Source organism: Drosophila elegans, unplaced genomic scaffold (assembly GCF_018152505.1).
Source record: "Drosophila elegans isolate 14027-0461.03 unplaced genomic scaffold, ASM1815250v1 contig_492, whole genome shotgun sequence".
Taxonomy (NCBI): Eukaryota; Metazoa; Arthropoda; class Insecta; order Diptera; family Drosophilidae; genus Drosophila; species Drosophila elegans.
This window is the reverse complement of record NW_024545879.1, coordinates 714,738-738,572: the sequence shown is the minus strand read 5'-3', so window position 1 is coordinate 738,572 and position 23,835 is coordinate 714,738. Positions and strand designations below refer to the sequence as shown.

Below are 23,835 nucleotides of genomic sequence, written 5' to 3'. Positions count from 1 at the left end.
TCTGCATGGCTACTGGTTGGTCAAAGGATTTCGGTAGAAAAGGCAAATGATTTGATTGATTTTGGATTGCAATTTTCCAACAAACAGGAAATTTTGATGTAGTAAAATATGTAAAATATGATGTAAAATATGATGTAAAATATGGGTAATATAGCAAATTATATTCGGAAGCAAAATTTTTATGAACTTGAACGATTTTACTTTAAGAATACATTTGAGGACATAAACGTACGCACATTAAACTAAAATTATTATCAGGTTCAGGTACAAATTTTATTCAGGAATTAGAACAGGGAACTCAGAGAATTGTTTATTAATGGCGTCTGCATCAAGGTCCTATTTTGCCGTCGTAGTTGTTTTGCCTATACCTAAGCTTCTCAAATCCTTCCTGCATTTGCGAATTTATTGTTATAAAATCTGCCTTTGGAGGAGGAGATCGAGTTAGTGACTACGATTCTAAGTTGTTTAAAAACTCTGTACAGACTCTCGGTTTTGTACTTATCCAGCGTTTATAGGCATTATCCCGCAGCAAATTAGTTTTCTAATTTCCAAAATAAACCACGGCTGGTCGGCAGGTTTTTGCCGCAATTCTCAAATTCTCATCGAATGTCGAATGTTAAAGTAAAATAATAAAAGTTGATCCTGTGCCGAAGTCAAGTCATAAATGTTTGTCAAGTCATAATTGTCAAATTTGGTAAGTAGGTAGCTAAAATAGATCGTTTTATAGCCTCTATAGCTATAACATCATATTGGATTGGCAGATATAAAATCATAAGTCATAAATATCAAGTGATGTTTAGAAAACGCTGGCACACACATCGGGAACTAGATAAGAATTTTTGACGGTTCACTGACATCTAACAAAGGGCTACACGTACTAGTAAAATGGGTTGGAAGGTGGCAATTAACCAAGCTTAGCCCAAGAGAATTTAAATGATTCTGCACACTTTGTTCTCGGATCATGTTGCTGTTAAGATCTCCAGCCAGGATTACGTTTTCGTAAGCCACAAATATGTCTGATACGGACTCTAAGAGATCAGTATTAACGGTCATTCGATAAATACAACATAAATACAACAGATTAACATTTTTGACTTGAAACTAGGATCTACGACTTCTACAAACAAATATTCAACTCTATGTTCGATCGGGTTTGATTTAATAAGTGTATTTGTTGCTTACAAAAATCGTTACACCACCTGCGTGTTTTAATCTGTCGGACCTATGCAACACGTAGTCATCACATTCAAAAGGGACGTCATTGTAGCCACATACAAACCATGTTTCTGAAACACACAGTACATCAACATTTGAACCTACAAATAGTTCCTAAACACATCCATTTTTCTGACCAAGCTTTAGGCATTTATGGGGTATCAGTGGGGTATAAGGTAAATTGGGAAACGCAAAACGAAAAGAGATTACCAATATAAAACCTAAATTACTCTTAAAAACTATAAAAATAAAAAGGTCAGCTGCATAAGAGATGTTATTGACGAAAGCTATTTTGGACATCACGAGGGGCAACAGGTGCGCTGGTCCATAGAGGGGGAGAGCAGACTCAGCAGCCGTGATCGCTGAGAGCTCATCAAGCTGCTGGATAATGTAAATGTCCTCTCTCTCACTGCACTTCTTCAAACGCATGGCTTCTTTAAATATAAGGAAATTATCTCTCGTGAGCTGCTCAATAACGTAGAGAGCGGCTGGCGAATCAAAACGCAACAGGGGTATTCTCAGTTGATACCCAACAGATAATTCAGAAATAGGCTCTAAAAAATCGGTATACTCAGACATGGGGTCTAAAAACAGCATACTTAAACTTTTAAGTTAAAGCTACGATCTACGACTTCTCAAAAGGTATTCAACTCTACTATCAATCGGATTTCAGTAAATAAGCTTGGTAGTAAATTTGTTGCTTAAATAAATCGCTACGCCACCTGCCTGATTTATTCTATCAGACCTATATAACAGTATCCATCACATTAAAACGGGACGTCACTGTAGCCACTTACAAGGCATGTTTCTAAAACCCAGACTACATCAACGTTTGATCCAACAAATAATAACCTAAGCTCATCCATTTTTTTTTGAGCATTCTTAGCTGGCTGCTCGCTGTTGCGTTATTTGTACTGACCTGCATTAATATTAAGATATAAGTAAAGTTGGGAAGCGCACATATGAATTGAGAAGGCTAGGTTTGGACGAAAAGGGATTATCAATAGAAAAACGAAATTGCTCCTCAAAACTATATGATTAAAGAGGTAGTCTGCATATGAGATGTTATTGATGAAAGTTTTTTTTTCGCAACGCGAAGGGTACCTTCGCCAAGCGGTGCGCAGGATCCAGAAAGGGAGAGAGCTGACTCAACGGTTGAAAGCGCTGAGAGCTCATCAAGATTCGGAATAATGCATGTAATGCACTTCACGTGCACAGTCCCACGGTGTAAATACAGCAGCAAGAGATTTCTGCTTCTTCAAATGCATGGCTTCTTTGAAGATAAGAAAATTATCTCGCGAAAGCTGCTCGTTCACATAGAGAGCGGCCGGAGAGTCAAAGCCCAACAGGTTAATGCTCAGCTGTATGTTTTTTGTTCGACGGTATCCTTCGTAGTTTCCAAATTAATTTAGGGTCGACCAGGGAATTTTGCGGTTTTCGGACCACAAAAATGGGATTTCAGGGAGCCGAGCTCCACTTCTTGCCGCTCTAGGTGCAACGTGCTTTATCTCCGTAGTGACACCAAAGAGCCATTCTTGCAGCACCTCAAGCAAACTCTCCTCGACTTTGCGGATGGTGGACTTGCTCAGCTGGGCTTGTTCATCGAAGCGGCTGCTGCAATAAGCACAGGTGAGGTGATGTTGGGACGGCCTCAGAGGGGCGCCCGCGCTTAGAGCCCGAGATTTCTTTTAAGCGCACTCCAACAGGCAGAAACACGTTTTCGGTTTCTTTTTTCTTTTCTTATTTTTTATTGAATAAGTGTATGTGTCGGTTGTGGTAAATGGTTGGGCCGGCGTCAATTATGTTTTGTGCTCCCTTTTCTTCTTTCAGCTGCTTGAGTGAGAGATTTTAATTTAACTTTTAAAAGAGTTTTTGTTGTATTTAGTCAAAAAAACAATTTGTATTCGTGCGTGCTTTAATTAATTTTTGATTATTATCTTGCTAGACGGTTTTCAAGATTTATCCGAAAAATAAATAAAACTTGGGGAGCAGAAGAAAAACACAATTTGGTTAGCCGGCGATAATGATATCGCGCTTGCCTTACATCAGCGATTCTTATGAATTGGGGCTCCGCCCTGACGCACTCACTTGCGAAGCACAGAGGTTGCTAAGAACATGAATAAGCAATAGTGTCTGCTCTAGTAGGTACTAAAAAACGATCGCAGCTTTAAATATGGGCGTCTTCGGTCGCACAAGCCATCCACGGAACGAGGGGTGGTGTTTTTCCCATCCGTCGATTATACCTAGTTTAACCCACGCAACGCAGGTATGCACTGATCTCCAGCGGGAATCTAACCGCACTGGGTGTATTTTCATGCTTTTGTTTATAACATTCATAACAAGGTGCCGTTCTGAGTATTAATCCGAGAACGTTAATGAGAAGACACTACCAATTTAAACACTATTTTATATACTTTTTTAAACAATCAGTTGATAGTGCTTAACATTAGTTTTATCTGTTATAAAAACTCTCCGCGCAGGTGACGCTTAAGTGGAAAAACACCAGGGATCCCAACCAGCTTGCCCTCAACGTGAACGGGCGCCCAAAATTAAGGAGATAGTAATAGATAGTTGTCCAACCAATTTACTTCATGTGTTTTATTCGACTGACTGCTAGCATACAACTTCGTGTGCATGACAGCATACAACTTTTTGTGAATTCTTATCAACATGTTTAGCGATAAATTTACATTAGATATAAGACAGTGCTTACATTCGACATATTCAACGCGTTGTGGATTGGGCGACGGAAAGCTCCTTTATTGGTTCTTAACTCGACTGTCGTGGCCACGGATCCCGGAAACGATCCGAGCCAGCTTCCAGTGCTGGGGAGGCAAATTGTCTTCATGAACCATGACTAATTGTCCAACTGGCACAACTACTTCCAGTTTCAGCCACTTTGATCGGAGTTAAAGCTCATGCAAGTAGTCCTGGCGACAAAGATCCCACATCCGCTGCTTCAAAAAGGTGATTCTCTGAAATTGTGTTAAGGTTGACATCTTTCTTTCTGCCACATTTTGCTCTGGGAGTGCTTGTAAAGAGGAGCCTATTAAAAAATTAGCTGGCGTAATGGCTTCACCATCATTTGGGTCTTCGGGTAATGCAGTGAGGGGTCTAGAGTTCAAAATTGGTTCAACGTTATTACGACGGTTTGTAACTCCTCGAAGGTTAAATTTGATTCTGTTGCGTTTTTAATAAGCAAAATTTTCATAAATTTTACGGCAGCTTCCATAAACTACCAAGATGTGGGACTCGAGGTGGAATAAAAGCGAATTCGCATCCCATTTCCGAGCAAAAGCGTTCAATTTTAATTATTGAGGCTTCATTAAAAAATTCATTCTTGAAGCGATCTATCTGGATTTTTGTGTCAACGAAATTCGGTGCGTTATCGCAATATAATCGCGTTGGTTTTCCAAGACGAGCAACAAATTGTTTTAGGTAGAGAGGAAATGTGTTTGTTGATAAATCAGATATAAATTCAGGTTGGACTGCTTTTGTCGCAAAGCAGACGAACAGTGCCACGTATGTTATATACGGTCCTCATAAATCTACGCCAGATATGAAAAAGGACGTCGGTCAAGAAAGCGATCAGAAGGAATAGAGCCCATAATTTGCGTCAACAGTTTTGGCTTGTAGTGAAAGCAATGCACACACTTTCGAACTACTTGGCGAAGTAACTTTCGGGCATCAATAATCCAGACATCTAGTCTAACAATTCCAATTAAAGACTTAGGCGCAGCGTGCATATACTTCCTGTGTAAATGTTCTGCAAAAAGCCACGTAAATCTATGATTTTTAGGAGGAAACCTTGCTTTGACGCTAATTGGTGCCTCTGATAGACGTCGTCTAACGCGAATTAGCTTGAAAGTTCCAGTTTGTGTTCCTGTTTTCGAAAGAAATGGAGTTAATCTTTGGAATTCGGGGCTAAAAATGTTGTTAGCTTCTAATGCTGCTATTTCTTTACAATATTCTTGCCGTTAGATCAAAAAGGCGAAACTAAGAAAGGTTTCTTGTATTTTAAGAGGTGATAGAGCTTTGACATTACTAATTCTTAATTTTCGCTCGGGAGATGTGCGATTAAAAATTCGCAGCACGTAAGAAAATACACTCAATATTTCATTAAATGATGAAACTCGATCCATCAACTTATCAATTAGCGTTTCACTATTGCTACGCTTCCATACTACCATTACTTGCGAAGTTCTAGCGATTCTTTATATATTGTTGTGGTGAATATGGGTTTGGAATATTTAAACTCTTCTGATATAAGAAAATTTGGTCCATTGAACCAAAATGTTTGAGAATGATCAATTGCCTTTCATCCGCGCGAAACAATGTCAGCAGGGTTGTCCTTGCTCGCGACATAACTCCAAACTATTCCAAGAGATTTTGTTTGCAGCTCGGCCAACGAAGCAGTTCAATGTGAAAGACTGCATACCCATCCACTGGGAGACAATACTAGAGTCTGTTCAGAAAACAATATTTATGGGAAGTGGACAAAATAAATGCTTTTACACAGTTAAAATACAGCGCACAACTCCAACCTTGGAAGAGATACTGTCTTGATGGATGCTACCTTGGACTTGGCTATTAATAGGGTGGATTGAAATCGACTGTGGCTCGCACTAGAGCGTATGTACAAACAATATCCATACGCTCGTTGTGATGCATCGGCAAATTCATGAATTAAGAATGGGCCGCTAGCATACGTAGCGTTGAATTTCAATCGTGTTTAATTGGGAAAAATCCGATTCAATTTGTCTCCAACTGGTTGTAAGTGTAATTGGATCATCCCAGCCTAGGCGTTAAAGATGCAGTTCTTGCTCTAAAATCTTACATCTGATGATAATTGGGCTCAGAATGCCAAGCGGAGCGTAAGATCTGGCCACCACTGATACTATAGAGCATACCGAAAACAAAAGGATCCCATACGGGTTTTCCAAGCAATACCGAGGGCCTTCGATATCTCCTCATCGTCGACCTATATTTTAACTTCTTCGTTTTCTTTTCTCCACTTTTCATGGCTTGAGTTCCATATTGCCAGTTGTAACGACTTCTTTAGTGAAGGGTATCGATTTAATATAGCTTCTAGTTAAAGATAACGACGCCTAGCAAAATTGAGTGAATTTCAAGACTTGTGGGTGGGCTTTATCTTTTGTTTGTTTATTGTGCAATGTTTTAAGCTCTTCAACTTCCCAAAACCTTTGCAACAGTTATTCTAGCCGTGACGAGTGAGTAACTGAATATTTTGTAGCAGTTTTAGCATCGGAAATTCCTAAGATTTCCTGTTGAGTTCGATGCAGTTTTAACTGAAAGCGTTTGGCAAGATCCTTCGTAATAAAATCCACTTCAGAACAGGAGTCCAGTAGGGAACGAGCAGGTTGAAAGATTCCATATTTGTCTTTAGTGAAAAATACAACAGTTGGCAAAAGTGATCAATGTGATCAAGCGATCAGCAACCGCTGGTTGCTGCTGAGAAAATGACTCTGAGGTATTTTGACCCTTATGTAAGCTAGTATGGTGAGCGCTATAACACATTCTGCATCATGATTTTGAATTACACTTTGCTACCATGTGCCCATGTCGCAAACAATTCAGACGAAGTCTTTTACAATGTTGAAGCAATCCTCCACTGACAGAGCTAGGTATGATGGACACATTCCAAGTGAGTGATCAATGCCTCTGCAGCGTGGGCAATTGTTGGCAGCTTGAGTAGTTACATACGATCCAGATGGTTTCCGCCAGTTGGAAGCTGATCTGCTTTCCTTTGGTAATTCAGTAGATGTATTTCGAGAGCTGCATTCCAAAAATTGGCAATGTCGGCTGAGAGAGCTGTGACATTGATCCAATGTTGGTAAAAATGTATAACCCTGTGTACTGTCAAAAGTAAGTTTAGTTTCTTTATCTACTTTCGATAAAACATGGTGGATGATAACTGATAGTTTTCCTCCGTTACTTGAAATGACTCAACAACTTTAAGTGCTGCGCCTGAGAGGCAGCTCGACAAATAATTAAACTTATCAGTTACTGACAACGAGCCGTCATCATGCACTAAATTCGTAAAGGCAGCTATAAAGCGATTATAAACAGTTATTTCCACTAAAGTTTGGGAGTTTAAGCGCTGGAAGTCGATTTTGATGAGCAATACTATTTAGAGTAGCATTACAAATACTTAAATCTTCAGAGCGTTGGTGCTGCTTCTCATTAATGCACTTTAGAATTCGCGATTTAACAGTGATAATTTTTTTTTCTAGTTCACTCCGACCATCATCACCTGGATTCAATTTTTCAATTTTTGCCTGTATGTTAACAGCCTGCTTAAAATTTGACCCAAAAATTTGTAATCGACATTCGACTTTGTAGTCGACGATTCTTCCTCTACCTTACGTTTTGTATTTTTAAAGTGCCGAGTAAGAATTGTTCGCTACTGCCTCAGAGTAACAAATTGGTCATCAGTTGTCGGTGGGCTCATTTTGCAAAATAACTCAAACCAATACCAACAACTAAACTAAATGCCTTAACTCACTGATAGAACACGAGTAGCAAATGTATGATAGAAATCAGATTGAGTGGTAACTGTTTTTTATTTCGCATTCACTTCCTTTAACGTTATCGCATACATACAAGTAAGCCAACGGGGTCTGATTTAATAAATTCAGAATAGCGCAGTCCAGTCAAAGTCCAAAAAGCGCAGTGTTACGTAGTTTGACGACAAACGAGGCATTACAGTTTGACTGAATACGGTTCCAACAACGTATTCACGAATTTCTCCGATGCTATGAGCAGAGTCCAAAAGAATAAGGATTTTCCCTTGGGGTGTCCTGTCATGGTTGAGGCCTCCAAATAAATGAGGTAGTAAAAAATACTTGCCCAACCATTTTACTTCATGTGTTTTATTCGACTGACTGCTAGTATACAACTTCGTGTGTATGGCAGCATACAGCTTCGTGTGACATCACACAAAAGCTCGAATAGAGCTAACAAATGTAACTTAACTCTATTATTTTTTATGACTTTTCTTTTTATATATTTTGCCCAAAAGTCGGTTTTTTTAGAAAATTAAAAAAAAAAATTAATAATAAAACAAGAAAGAAAGCAAACTTCGGCAAACCGAAGTTCATATACCCTCGCAGCTATTGCAAGAATTAAATATTTTTGAAAACATTAAAATTATGATTTACTTGCGTATATGTTTAAAAACTTTGAAACTATGATGATTTGCAGTTCAATTATTTGATAGTTATTTTATATATTTTTATTATTTCTATGGGAGCTATATGATACAGACGTCCGATTTTGATAAAATTTAAACCATATTTCTGAAATAATTAAACATTGATATATGTCGAAGAACTAAACAAAAAATTAAAAAACAGAAAAGTTATAATTTGTTTTCATTTATCTTTCCGATTGTTCCCATGGGAGCTATATGCTATAGTCGTCCGATTTTGATGAAATTTAAACCGTAAATCGGAAATATTTAACCATTACTAAATGTCGAAGAACTAAACAAAAAATTAAAAAACAGCAAAGTTATAATTTTTTTTCATTTATTTTTCCGATTGTTCCTATGGGAGCTATATGCTATAGTCGTCCGATCCGGCTCGTTCCGACTTATATACTACCTGCAATAGAAAGACAACTTTTGGGAAAGTTTCATGCAGATAGCTTTAAAACTGAGAGACTAGTTTGCGTAGAAACGGACGGACAGACGGACAGACGGACATGGCTAGATCGACTCGCCTAGTAATGCTGATCTAGAATATATATACTTTATAGGGTCGGAGATGTCTCCTTCACTGAGTTGCAAACTTCTGACTGATATAATAATAACCTCAGCAAGGGTATAATTATTTAATATACATTAAGCTAATTTATGCCAACATTTTAAAGAATTTAACTGAATGGATTTTTTTTTCATATTTCATGCAAAATTGAATAAAAAAAATGTGAAAAGTGATGAGCTTATTCGAAGTTCATGGGAAGTCATTCAAAATAATTAAAATGTTAATGGATTTCTTACTTGTTTATAAAAAATCTACATAAACTTCAAAAAAAATTATGATTTTTGTCGCAATAGGATACTTTGATTTAGAATTACTTTCGTGTATCCTCTGGATATGAAGTGATTCATTTAAAAATAAGCTATTTGATTAATTAATTACCAGAATCACCGGCCGATTTCATGCGGTTTTGCTTTACTTTTCGAGAATCGCGGTTTTAAGTATGAACTTAATTTGAATGAGAGGCAGTTTTGAATGTATTATGCAGCCCACTGAAGACCAAAAGTATGCTGCATCTTCATATACTCATAAAATACATGCGCAAAACATATAATATTGCAAACACTAATTAACCGTTTGATGTCATCAGAAAGTATTTTAAATATTTAAAATATAAATAGTTGTTTTTTAAACTTTTAATGATGCAGATGCAAAGAATAAAGAATTGAAAAAAATAGTAATTTTTGTTGGTACGATTATTTTACTAATATTGGAAGCTAGAGTACCAAAAGATGGCATTTTTAAAAGTTGATAAATCTTAGACCCCTAATATTTTTTAATGTATGTTAAAATGAATGTTTCCTACTTTCTTTTCTAGAAATAAAATATGCAAAAATTAGAAATATTTTCCGACTTTGGATTGGATGAACTATATTATTTGATAATCCTTAAAATTTTCGAGGAGTTTTTACATATTATATAGTAAAACGCCTGATACTCTGCTGAATAAAAGGGTTCAGATTCCACGTCAAATAGGTTTTCTAGATGGATAGCTGGTAAGTTTCCGTAATCACCCTGGAAAGGGCATCCGAAACTATGTTATGCTATCCGTTTCGATGAAACACGTTGAACGAATAATCTTGAAGTTTTAATGACCACCTTGCTACTCTTGAGCTTAAATCTGTTTGGGACATTAACCTTTTCAAAGACGAGTGATCTGTGATTATAGAGAATTCTTTCGTTCTAAACTTCTTTACACAGGCCACGGCAGCTAAGCATTTTAATACAGTAACCGACTTACTACACTGAAAACGATTCAGTTTTCTTGACATGTATGCTTTGTGTGCTTCGCACATCTTTGCTTTAAACAGCTCAAATACCGCTCGTGCACTCTCGGTCCACTCAAACTTGCGGCGTTTCTTCATAAGTAACCCTGGTTTACAAATTTAAGTCGATGGAATCCTCCAGAGATCAAAACTTAATTTTTAGGTTCAAAACGAATCCCTTAATAAAAAAAATGACACTCAACTTTTTTTTCAGTTCTGCTTTACCGATTTTGGTCAACGATAGCTGATTGCAGTAGAAATATGTCATTCATCAATTTTTCCATACATATTATAAGGACATGTTTCCTTACATAGATGAAAGAGCTCGACAAAGTTTGAATACATTGCTGAAACTGAAGTTCCGACAACTTAAATTAATTCTTAAAAAATACAAGCCTAAAAATTGTAAATAACCTTATCACTTTATCTTGGAAATCGAACGTTCAAAATTCTCACAAGCTATTTACTTCAACAATCTGCCAGTTAACCGATTTTATACGGCTTACTGTCTGCGAAATATGGGTATTTTTCGACTAATAGACCCCCGTTGTTTTTGTTAACATCTTCAAATAGCACTTAACAAATGCCTTACAGACACGTACAGCCCAAAAATCACCGTTTTTGAAAGCTTATAAAACCCGATAAAATAAATTTAGATAAGGTATCGCTAGATGACAATAGAGTTGTCCTACCTTGTTCTGCAAAAGATGGTAAGAACTTGATGACAGGAACTAGCTGCTGAAAGAAATTTCGATATCAGATGAAAACAAGAAAGAACGCTATATTCGAGTTCCCCGACTATAAGTCGAGCTGCATAGCCAACACCAGAAGATAACAATTTGCAGCACCCCCACCCCCCGCTAACAGATCTTTTGTTCTGTCTCTCTACATCAGCGATTACCGGCAGAGCTGCGGCCGAACAGCGACCGAGCAGCGGCAGAACTGCGGCAGAGATTGACTAACGCCTAATAGCCTGATTTTTAATATGCCTGAGTCCATTGACGCATTAGCATTTAGCTTCCGCTACTCCGACATGTGAGTGGCATGAACAGCTGATCTGGGTTTGTTTACTTTTGAATTTTGGCAATTCCAAGCGAATTTAATTAATTATAATAATAAATATGAGTGAGTTTACTCAACTCTTTAATGCTCAGCAGGACGTCCATAATGCGACCAAAGCATTTGCCAACTTGGACGACAAGGAACAGAAGCTGATGGTGTTGTTTGACGGGTTTGCAAATGGAGACCACTACAGTTTCTAAAAAGGGCTAGGAACCCCGTATATGTGGGAGTTATTTCCTGCCAGAGATCCAGCAGTAATGCATTATGGTACTGAGAGCAAAATTTGCAGCGTGCGCTCTTGTTTTCAGTAATTTTTATACAAAATATATTGTTTATTCAAAAGAAATCAAAAATTGCGCCAACCTTGCATATAAAAAACAGCTGTTGTAGTGGTGGCACGCACAAAATATCGTTAAACATCGGTATTTTCCGGTATTTTTTCTAAAAACGTTCGGTGCGAATAATTTTTTAATTATCATATTTATTTTAAATGCGACATTTAGCTTTATGGGATTACCTGTGTTAATAAATGCGCATTAGACTAAATGCGATTAATGTGCCAATGGAATCCGACTAACGCCGTAGGGGCCACAGTATCGTTTAAATTTGCCAATATTACACAACAAATTAATCAACGTTTTAGATTCAGGTATACGGTCGTATTTCACTCGGTGACAAGTTTTTCTAGTTATTAAGAAATTATACATTATGTTGAGAAAATATTTCACTAGCCATGGAGTGCGTAAGGGTTGCTGTAAATAATGCTCTTATTTCAGATTATAAAGTTTAAACTAGAAAAATATGTAACATATGTATGGTCTTCGTGACAGCTTTGCACCGATAAAGGGTATTTAAATGAATTTTTGTATAGTTGTGCAACCACTGATCTGGGCAATCATTACAGCCGTCTTGATATTTACATTTAAGGATTACTTCTTGCTGCTAAAGGCTTTTATTCAATTTTACTGAGGCGCACTCTAAATTCATTAAGCGCGTATAGAATAGCAGTATATCAACAGGTCTTAAAGGTGCTTCTGATCCCCAGTGCTCAAGATATACCGCAACCAAAAAGTTTGGGAGACAATGATTTGAAACAGCAGGGTAAAAGTTCACTTAAATGTTTTTGCGGTTCTTAAGTCGAAAGATCTATTGCTGTGAGGTTGCTGCATCCCAATGTAGATAAGCTTTAAAGTGCAAGTGGGATCGAAAGCGCAAGCTTAACCCCCGGCTGTCGACATCACTCCACTAGCACCGTATGAACTGTGCCTCAACCGTAAAACTTAATCTCGTCAAGACCAAGCCACGCTGACGATCCACGCTGGCGATCGGTAGGCCCACTTTATTTGTGCATTACATCTGCGATTCTTATGATTTGGGACGCCGCTCGCTGATTCCAGTTCGAGACCTGCAATAAGGTTGCACAGCCCCTGACTTGAACAAACAATAGTGTCTGATCTAGAAACTAATGATTGAAAATAGTAGACATAAGATTCACACGCGCTCACAGCTACAATCGCACGTGACCCGGTGCACTGTAAACAAAATTTTAATATTCTTTTTTTCTTTTAAAGAAAATACAAAAAAAATATCATTAATGATTTAAGTCTACATATGCTTTTAAATTTATAAAAAAGTGGTATAATGGTAGATTTGATTTTTTAAATGCACATATCTAAATATAACTTGATTATTTGATTATTATTAAATAAAATATATATTTATTTATTTTTGTTTTGGTTTACTTGGTTTGTTATTAAGCACTTTAAATTTCCTTATTGTTTTATGATTGTCCTACAAATAAGCGGCATTTTTAGAGAATCGTAATCAAACGACCCTATAAACTAAATACATTCTTGATTAGCATCACTAGGAGAGTCGATCTAGCCATGTCCGCCTGTCCGTCCGTTCGTCTGTCCGTCCGTTCGTCTGTCCGTCCGTTTCTACGCAAACTAGTCTCTCAGTTTTAAAGCTATCTGCATGAAACTTTCCCAAAAATTGTGTTTCTATTGCAGGTAGTAAATAAGTCGGAATGAGCCGGATCAGACGACTATAGCATATAGCTCCCATAGGAACAATCGGAAAACAAAATAAAAAAAATTATAACTTTGCTGTTTTCTAATTTATTTTAATGGTTAAATATTTCAGAAAACCGGTTTTAATTTCATCAAAATCGGACGACTATATCATATAGCTCCCATGGAATCAATAAAAAGATATAAAATTTTTTTTTTTGATATCTAACTTTTCCTATTTGTAATTTTTTTAAAAAATTCGTTTTGACTTATTAATAATTTGACAGTTTAGAATTACGCTTTTAATGTTATTAAAATCGGAAAACGATATCATATAGCTGCCATAGGAACGAATAATTAGGCTGCAAATCATTTAAGCTTCAATATTTTTAAACATATACGCAAGTAAATGATAATTTTAATGTTTCAAGAATATTTAATTTTTGCAATAGCTGCAAAGGTATATGAAATTCGGCTTGCCAAATTTGACTTCCTTTCTTGTTGAATCTAAATTATGTGTTGAATTTTTCTGCTCTTGGCGACGTATTATTTTATTATATTTGTAAGTTTGCAGTCGTTGTTGAAGTTAACACTCTGGATCAAAGATGAATTAACCATTTTTAGGTATACACTCGAATAAGCCTTTAGATTTTCGCAAGGTCCTGAGAAAAACCAGTAAGGGACCTGTAAGGATCACTATCACTCGGATATTTCACAGTTCAAAGTTGTTCTTTTTCTTCTTGATCTACAGTCCCCTTATATATGGTTCTGAGTGCCAAGAGTGGTAAGAGGTGAATTCTTTCGTTTCTATGAAATGGTCTTTCATGGCCTTATGTAAGTGCGCTTGGTCGAAACAGATGCATTGGAATTATCCCAAGCTTTCTTCAATTCAGGGTCCTATTTTGAGAGCAATGTATAAATTAAACCCCTTTTTTCGTCCCTTTTCCTGCCTTTCTCGTGGTGGGTTTAAACTACTCTTTTTTTGTGGGTGGGATAAGGGTTTTTTTTTTTTTTTTTTTTTTTTTTTTTTTTTTTTTTTTTTTTTTTTTTTTTTTTATTTTTTTTTTTTAATAATTTTTTTTTTATTTAATTTTTTTTTTTTTTTATTTTTTTTTTTTTTTAATTTTTTTTTTTTTTTTTTTAAATTCCCGGGGTAATATATTTTATTTTTTTTTTTTTTTTTTTTTAAAAAAAATTGGGGGGGGGAATTTTTTGGAACTGAAGCTTGTTCTTTTTAGATGAACAATGAAATTTTTCCTGTAAGGTACATAAAATTTAAAATTTAAAATTTTAATTTTTACCTTTTTTTTTTTTTTTTTTTTTTTTTTTTAAATATTTAAATTTTTTTTTTTTTTTGTTTTTTTTTTTTTTTTTTTTTTTTTTTTTTTTTTTTTTTTTTTTTTTATTAAAAAAAAATTTTTTTTTAAAAAAAAAAAAAAACCCCCAAGAAGAAAAAAAATTTATTATAGGTCTGAATAATATGAGTGTGGACTGTATGGTTTTTAACGAATTCTAACTAGCGCGATTTGCATCTATACACACAGGCGGTTAATTTTTCACTCACTGCAAAACTAAAAAGGCTAAAGGGATTGAAAATAACGAGTGTACTTTTCCAGTACTAATGCACTTGTGCAGCTGTAGTTTTGGCTAATGGTAAAAGGTTGATACCGTTTGACTTTCGGGACGGTGAACTAGGAATTATAATAATATAATGTGCATAAAACTAGAAAAAACTGCAGTTGAAATGATTATTAATTGACCGCTAAGCCAAAAAGGGAGACCTGTTACTCAAAGCGGTTGTTGAATTAAAAATTTATTTATAAATAGTAAAATGAATTACTTAGTCTTAAATTTTAAATTCCTAATAATGTCACAGGTCAAAGAATTCCTAACTTTTTTGGCCGTAAGAGAGAGTTAATTGATTAATTAAGTTAATTAAGTTATATATATATAAAATATGTTTTGTCTACATTTTTTGTTAAAGTCAAGTTGAACAGTGCATTAAAGTATATCGACGACAACAATGCTTCGTTTTAAATCTGTGTGTGAGTTAAAGCTTTTTGGGGATTACGTTGTGACCTTTTTTAAATTTTAGCATGAGCTCCATCCACAATGTAAAAAAATCGGTAAGCACATGTTGCTCCTCTTGCAGCTTTCATAATGCACTGATTCAAAACTCACGAAACAATAAGAGACACCATTTTACGTCACCAGTTGGGTCTAGATATAGTCAAGACCTTATTTATTTTCTCTATCGCATACTTGTCTGATCAACTTAAGCTTCGTTAGAAAATTAACATAATACGAACAATTGAAAGGCATTACAAGGCAAAGTTACAATATACATTTTGTTTGTCATTTGGGTTTTGTTTCTTCATCTTTATTTCGTATTGATTATAAAATTTTGTAATGGGTCTAGTTATAAATGTGTCTTGTATGTCAAATTATACCACTCAATCCTTCTCATCTTTGCCTTTGACCTTCTCCACTTTTCCTATTTGCCTGGATGACTGTTCTCATCTTTTAAGGGGGAGTAAAGTTAATTCCTGTAATTTTATTCAATTCTTTTATATTTTCAAAGAGAATCTGGAGCGTCCCGGAAAAAGTTGAATTGAATCATAGCTCGCTACTTAATAAAAATCTTAAAATCAAAATTATATCGCTGGATAACCGTGGTCTCTGGTTTTTCAAAATTAAATTTTTTTAATTTTTTGGGAATTTTTGCAGTTTAATAATCAAACTCTGTTATTACCGAAAATAATCAAATAATTTTTTATTTTAAAATTTTGTTTTGCAAAAAAAATAAAAAAAATAAATGAAAATAAACCTCAACGACGCTCCCTCTACGCTAATCGAAAGAAATAAAGTTGTAAAAGTATCGGGGCAGTAGTTTTAAATTTATGATGGGCAACGACTTTAAAAACGTAAGTTTTGGGGAAACCGTTGTTGTAAGCACTAGTACAGTAACACTAGTGAATAAATATTTATTAAATAACCATCTTCGTTTATTTTTATCCGATCGAATTAATATTTAGACCAAAGCTGGATGATGTCTGCTTGAAACCTTGGAACGTTTGTCTTTCGTGGAAAGAACATGTGACCTGCAGAGGAGCTTGTGAGTTCAATAACAAAGGGGATATGCTCAGAAACAAGTTTAATGATTTCTGAGATGGCTTGAAACGCAGAGAAAGTTCCATCGTATACAGCAAAATCGATTTCTGGTGGCGTGCATTAACTTTACGGATATTATATAATAGATCTCTTCCTAGCTGTAGGGTTTCCTGAGCCCCAAAATTGATAGTGAGCATTTTAGTCTCTGGCCATCAAAATTAGGTCCATTGTGGACATTAGTAGTGCCATTTGTGGTAAAATACAGTAATAGACATCATTATCTCAAATATCAAACGTCAAAGTGAGCTACAAGGACTGGCAGTTTTCCATCAGATCGCAGGTTATTTCGCTGTAGTCGCTGCAAGTGGTGTTCGTTTTGGAAGTACCTCTGTTGCTGATGCTGGTATGACTGATGCTGCTAAAGTTGCTGCCGCGGCTGTTATTGGAGTTGTGGATGTTTTTGTCGCCTGGGATGTGTCTCTGCTTTGGCTTTCGGCTCATTCTTTCTAGTGGGACGCCAAATGTTTCTGCTGCTGGTGTTGACTGCTTTTGGAACTGGAGACATCCATCGGTGACGTTCGCCTAGGAACGCACAGATTAATGTTAGTGCAGGGCATTTCGAAGCGATGAAGTTTTTTGGGTCGATTTACGGCCTGCTGGTGAATGACAGCTTTATGGTCCACAGATTACACAATTGTCCAATTTGCTCGTGGTATTATTAAAAGACTTACATTGATGGCATTAAACGAGTGGAGAGGTGAAGTTGTGGGTGGTGGCTGCCAGGAGTGCAGTGGTTGCTTATGGGGAGCGAGTTTAGAATGTGTCTGTATGCATATGAATCTGCAGCTAAGATGAAAACGTAGTTGCCTGTGTAACCTTTTTAGTTATATTTCGTCGGAACAGAATCTTATCAGTGGATCTGATAAGTCCGGTTAGATTTTCACAATTATTGAACATAGTTGGGGATGGTTTGTGAGATAGTGATGTTTCATTACTGAACTACTTACTACTTACTAAATAGTAATTGCTGTAGCCGTTGCTGCTGATGTAGTTGTTGCTGTGGAAGTTGTTGTTGTTGTTGCTGTTGTGGTTGCCGATGCTGCTTGACAGGGTACTTCTGGCATTGGTTAAACAGGTTTTGTTCGTACGGTTACAGACAGTTTTAGGAGCGTTGATGTGCTGAGCATCTGAATCCATGTCCGATAGCACCGAAATTCCGATAGCAAATTCGTAAAATTCAGTCCTCATCGTCGTCGGCTATGGCTTCGGGAGCTGGAATAACGTGTTACTGTGGGAGGGCTCAAGAAAAAAAGAAGAAGGATAAAGCTTGCTACATTTGTTTAAGAAACTTTTTAGCGTGTCCCTCATTTTCTATTGGTCACCAGTCACCGCCCTTACATGCCAACATTGGAATCAGATTCTGAAAAACCAGGTACAGTTGCTTATGTTGACTGCGGTATCCGGTTCGAATACCAGTTAGAAAATGATTGTTTTTTAATATTTTTTATTATTAATTCTTTTGGAAATATGTTCAAAATTGAGCTAGCGGTATTATGCACGTAAAAAATTGCGATCGCTGACTGTTGTTGACTGTTTCCTTGTTTTCGTAAGAACGTTAGAGCCTTGACTCTGCGAAAAACAAAATCTATTGCTAGGAAAGAGGACTTGTCCATAGACATTTCAAAAAGTATTTAGCTGCAAAGCAAAAATGCGTTTGCACTCCACAAAAACAATATCGATAATAATTCCATTCGGTATTCGATGTGATATATTTTGTGGTATTAGTTGAAATTGATTGTTGCAATTGTAACGACCTGATTTCTATTGCCTTGCTCAGAGAGGTTGTGGGCTCCATCAAATTATATGGAGTGATTGTCTGTGACGCAAGGGTTTATTGGGATCGTAACAGTTTTATCCCAAGCTCCTTAACTAAAAACTGCTGTTCCTGCTCCTCGTCCTCTGCGGCGCGCACCTCGTTGGCCTCTGCGGTGACGATGCTGACTGACTGCTCGCTGGTGTCCGAGATCGTGACGGCTCCACCGAGGATTTTATGCGAACCTGGCACGCGGTGGACGACCACGACCAAGTACAGTTAGATGTTAGCGTTGTAGCCTGAGCCTCGTAGACTTGTTGCCATTCGGCGCCTCGACTTTGCGGTCTTAATCCTTGGACACTTGGCACTTGATTTTAGTTGCTATCTGATTTCGGATACTCGCACTCGCTCTACTACCGTTGGTTGATTTTGATGATTTGATGATGATTTTCCTTTGTGCAAGTCCACCTGACCTCGTTGTCCGTGCCGTGTGAGGGTCTAAGGACTAGCACGGTGCCCTTAGTTCACGGTCTCTACGCTTTGCGGGGGTCAAAGGTCCGTTGCTTACAGTTTGACCTGGATGCCTTTCTCTGGCATTTTCGCCTCCATCGCCTCTCTCCAGCATAGGTATTTGTGAGGAGTTTACCATAGTTACATTCATTCTCAATTATTTCATTTAACTATTAGTTTTTGCATTTATTAATCTATGGTTATTATTTTATAGTTGTCCCGAAGACGGTTGCGGAAGAGCATCCGGCTAACAATTAATATTAATCATTATCATCAAACTTCAGCTGACGATACATTTTTTCAACGTCCGCAAATACTTCACATTCCCATGTTAATCATTTAAGCTTTTTGGAGTCGTGGACGAACCCAGATTATGTCGCAAAATCTTTTGCTATTAGTATCTCGTTCTGCACTTCGACTATAATACCTAAATTGATATATTCATTCACGAATTTAGTATATAGACTACACTTAGTATACTAACCCTTTGTTTTTTATTTATCTTTAATTTTTTCCTCACATTCATGTGTAGTGTGCATGCGTACAGAATGCACACTGTACCATCGGCAACATTGTTAGCCAAATCTGCAGGATCAAAACTCTTCAAGTGCAAACGTAATTTGACCACACACGCCATCAGCGAGTGATAAGTCGCGCCAGCTTATTCTCACAGTTGGCGACTGCAACAATTATATCCATGTATGCACATAACATTACTTCCCTCTCTCTCTCTCTCTCTCTCTCTGTAAGCGCCGCTCTCGCAGATAAACAAAAGACAAAACATAAGGCGGTCAAGCCGGCAGCGTCGACTGAGCAGCAGAACTAAGCTAAGCTTAGAACAGAGGCCGAGCACTCAAGATATGACAGCGAACCAATTAACACAATAATCAGCTATTATAATAAAATATTAACTGTGTGTTTCAAATTGGAAAATCTGTGAACCTCCAATTGGTTAACTTAAATTGGTTTTTAACATGGTGACTGTGAACCTCTAATTGGTTAACTTAAATTGGCTGTTAACATGGCGAACGTGACCGAGTGACAAATCTCTAAGAACCGAAGAACGACCGTGACACCCTGCAAAATAGAAGTGAGTGAGCAAAACAGCAACCAAGAAGTGCAAACTCGCCCCGACACGAGGTAGTCAAGAATTCAACAAGTGGTCAACAATAATAGAAAGAGGAGCCATCATCAAGGAGCGGGATTGGTATGATCCAAAGGACAAGATTTCCGCCATAAGTTACACAAATGCATCTCCGAAGAAGATAAATTGAACGGAACGGCATAGAACGGAATGAAAAATAAATATTTGAGTGAGTAGAGTGCGATAATGGGTAGACGCGGAGGTCTTCACTTCGGTCTCTCTTCTCAATTAAGCTATTCATTTCACTCTGCAGTTTCTCTTTGACATCCACTGAGCTTTGTGCACCCTATATACATATTTAACAAATTTATTTATATCTAAAAATTAAAACAAATATCAGTTTTGAACAAGTCACATCTACACCGTTATTGATCTGTACGTTCCCTGGCGAATCTATGGTGAAGCCAAAAACGCGTGCAATACTGTTGCTGATCTGATTTCAAGTCGTCAGTTCAGTTGAGCCGAAGAATGATGCCTTCGTGCTCTCCATAGTGTATTCTACATATTGCTAGAAGTAATGTTTACAAGATAGTGTACATGGGTTAAACAGTCTTCAGCGATAGTTCATCACTGAAATGTAGAATCTTGTCTGAGATAGTCGAAAATTCGGGAATATATAATAAATCAGCAATAAAGTCGTTAATAAGTGGTCAATTGGCTCCAAATATGTTGTTGAATCGTTGTAATCTTTCCCATCACAATCTTTGTTAACACTTTTATATACCTACACTAAACAAGAAAGGAAGCAATTTTTTGCAAGCCGAATTCCCTTGTGGCTATTACAAAAATTAAATATTCTATACAACATCAAAATTTCGAATAATAGGGATATATGGTAAAGGACATTGAAGTTTTCATTAGCTGTTGTAGAATTAAGAAAAAACCAAAGACGACTTGAAATTTAGCAATTGGTATAATACAATTTATTCTTAGAATTAGACCGATAACGAGAAGAAGCGATAGAGCGGAAGAGCGAAAATAGCGAGCTCCCATGCAAGCTGCAAACGGCTTGGCAGATATAGCGCGGATAAAAGAAGAACTTTACATTCTTGACAAAAAAGCTCGGATAAATTAACATAAATGCTATTTTTTGATGCGGCGGCTGCGTGACCCGACATACTCCCCCCGTTGGAAGCCTGGGTTTCAACAGAATTCTTAAAGGGTAACAGACACAGCTTGTTTACGGCTCGCTTTGCAGCGAAGTCATATATTCTTCCTTCCGTCGGGTCCAGAAAATCTGCTGCAAGTAAGCAACGCGCTGCCATCCAGCTAAACGATTGAAGTTGAGGCTCAAGGAATGATGAAGGCGGCCCACCATTCAAAAAATTAGCTGGAGTTAGACGTCCAGGTCGGATGGATCCTCTGAAATTAATACTAAGGGTCTAGAACTAAGTACAGTCGAAAAGCGTTCGAAGCTCGTCAAAGGCTAATACGGCCGGGCCAACAGCTCTGTAAAAGTGGTGCTTGGCCGTCTTCACAGTAGCTTCTCAAAGGCCGCCAAAGGGTGGGTACCTGGGAAGAAAAAGCCGCCAATCAATGGTTTCCGCCAGGCAAGTGTCCAATGTCGATTTTTGAGGGTCGCTGCTAAAGAATAATAGTCTCAGCTCAAGCAGCTAACTTCTTGCGCCAACAAAGTTAGAAGCGTTGTCAGAACAGATTTGTCGCGGCCTTCTTCGGGTGCATATGAAACACTTCAGCCCGTAAAGAAAGGCCTCCGTAGTAAGCTCCTTGATCAGCTCCAATGAACAGTCTTTGCCGCAAAGCATGTAAAGATGCAAACAACTAACTTTACTAGAGGCTAGTTGCGAACATCCGACTTGTAGAAAAATCGCCCACAAAAGTCTATGCCATATGCCATAAAGTCGCTTCTTTGGTAGGGCAGCCATAATGTGCCCCTCTAACCGAGGCTTTGCTCGAAAGCATCTTATGCACTTGTTTAACGCCTTGCTGACAGTCTTCCTCCCCTCAATAGGCCAATATTGGGAACGAAGTATGCAGTGCCTTCATGAAAGTGAACAATAATGGTCACAATAATCGGATGACTCCACGAAGTAACTGGTCTGACTTCGGATTCCAGGCAAGACCGAGAGTTTTGAAAAATCCGTTCCATCATCAAACATTAAATAGAACTCTTTGTTATCATGAGGAACCCATCCTAAACAGCTGTAACATTGGTGAACCATTTTCGGAGCTTGAATTTGCCTTTAGATAAAATTCGAGATACCTGGTCTCTAATGGTGATAGCAATTTCCTCCGACTTGGCGCCGGATTGAAAAGCATCTACATAGAGCCCACGACTAAGAATCTTAGCTCCAAGTGGAAAAAATGCCTGCTCATCTATTGACAATTAATGCATGGCCCTCACCGCTAAATACGATGCTTTGTTTCATAAGTAACAGTGTTTAGATTGAACACTCGCAAGTCGCCATCCCTCCATAGAATGCATTACAAGCTATCTTCTGGCCTCAAATACCGAATTAGTCGAATTAGACGAGTCTTCTGAATTAAAGGTAATCCGGGCAGGAGTTTGATTTGACCAGCACAGAGCAGATTGTAGAATAGACTTGCTCCAATTAAAAGATCCACACGCTGTGAAGTATGGAACCTGGTGCCAGCGTGTTGTATGTTCTGGGGAATATTCCAGTTGCAGCTGTCAACGTAAAGCTTGGCTGCCGCTTGGTTATATTAGTGACAACCACAGCAGTGAGGGTGGCTGATAACTCAGAAGTTCGAGACTGCATTGTTATGTTAACAGAGTACCCATCCGTCAAGAAACTGGAGCCCCCTACTACAGTGTCACAAGCTAGGGATTTAATCTTCCAAATTTGAAGCTTATTTGCAAACCGGGCTGTTATTAGATGAATTTGAGAGCCTGAATCGAGAAGCGCACGGCAAGGAACGTAGATTCCGTAACGATTTTTTACTAACACAGTGGCAGGAGCTAAAGCTCAATCTCATTGCTGAAATACTGGGCAATGATGCCGAACTTTAAGACAATTAATGCAGAGAGACAGTCTTTTTGCTTCTTGAAGATGATTGGCGGGAGAAAGGTCTTTGAAATTCGGACAAATAAAGATAGCATACCCGGCAGCATTGCAAAAAAAAAAAACCATGAAGTAAGGTTCGTGGCAACAAATGCGGATCTACTAGTATAAGTTGTCTTATTATTATGTGGCCATGGCAAAATCCATCGTCTCCAATACCCTGCAACACTGCTCCAGAATTGATGCCATAGATTCCCACTTCACGAATTCCGGGTCTTTCAAAAGTTCTTCCCATTTGGCTTAACTTGATGGATCCAGTTTTTGAAGCAGTACCTGGACAATAATGCAGCCTGCGATTTTCTCTGTAGTTTCCATTCCAAAATAAGCAGGAGTAATTCCCTCAACTAACGTCGAGTGGGGCAGCAGCTGCGAGACCCGTTTTGAAATCTCCGATCGAACACAGGACTTAAGAGTCACAACCATGTCATCAAATGTCATCACTTTATTCATTGTCAAGCTCATCACAGTCCATTTCCACAAGTTCCTCCAGAACTCTCTTAAAGATTTCTCGCACTTCATCGATCAGCTCCAACCTTACATGAACGCCAGTCTCGTCAATCACAGTCAGTACCGAACTTAATAGGGAATAACCGCTCTACACTTTTATAAATTGCGACAGTCTTGCGCTTTAAAAAATGCACACTGACTTGCACTTTGAAATGTTAATGCACAATATCACGTCGGGGTCACCAATGTTAAGCTAATAAGCTTTTTCATTGGCTGTTGTAAAACTAAGAAAAAACCAAAGACGACTTGAAATTTAGCAATTGATATAATATAGTTTATTCGTAGAATTAGACCGATAAATATCTCTGACAAAGTTGCCGTTATGAGTGTGTAATTGAGGTTAAAACTTGCAAACAGATCAGCCGACT

At 37.6% G+C, this 23,835-nt stretch overlaps 1 protein-coding gene across 6 annotated transcripts in view; it reads right to left on the bottom strand.

Moving 5' to 3' along the window:
* The window catches only part of LOC108149906 (angiopoietin-2), a 269,820-nt gene that overhangs the window by 57,412 nt on the left and 188,573 nt on the right, over nt 1–23,835 (bottom strand). The window contains exon 8 of one of the 6 annotated variants that reach the window (XM_041709770.1): nt 10,981–10,999. The exons of the other annotated variants lie outside the window; for them this stretch is intronic. Coding sequence (XP_041565704.1) covers nt 10,996–10,999 — 4 coding nt within the window. The 3' untranslated portion in view covers nt 10,981–10,995. Of the gene's footprint in view, nt 1–10,980; nt 11,000–23,835 lie in introns of those variants that run through there. 6 annotated transcript variants of the gene reach the window in all.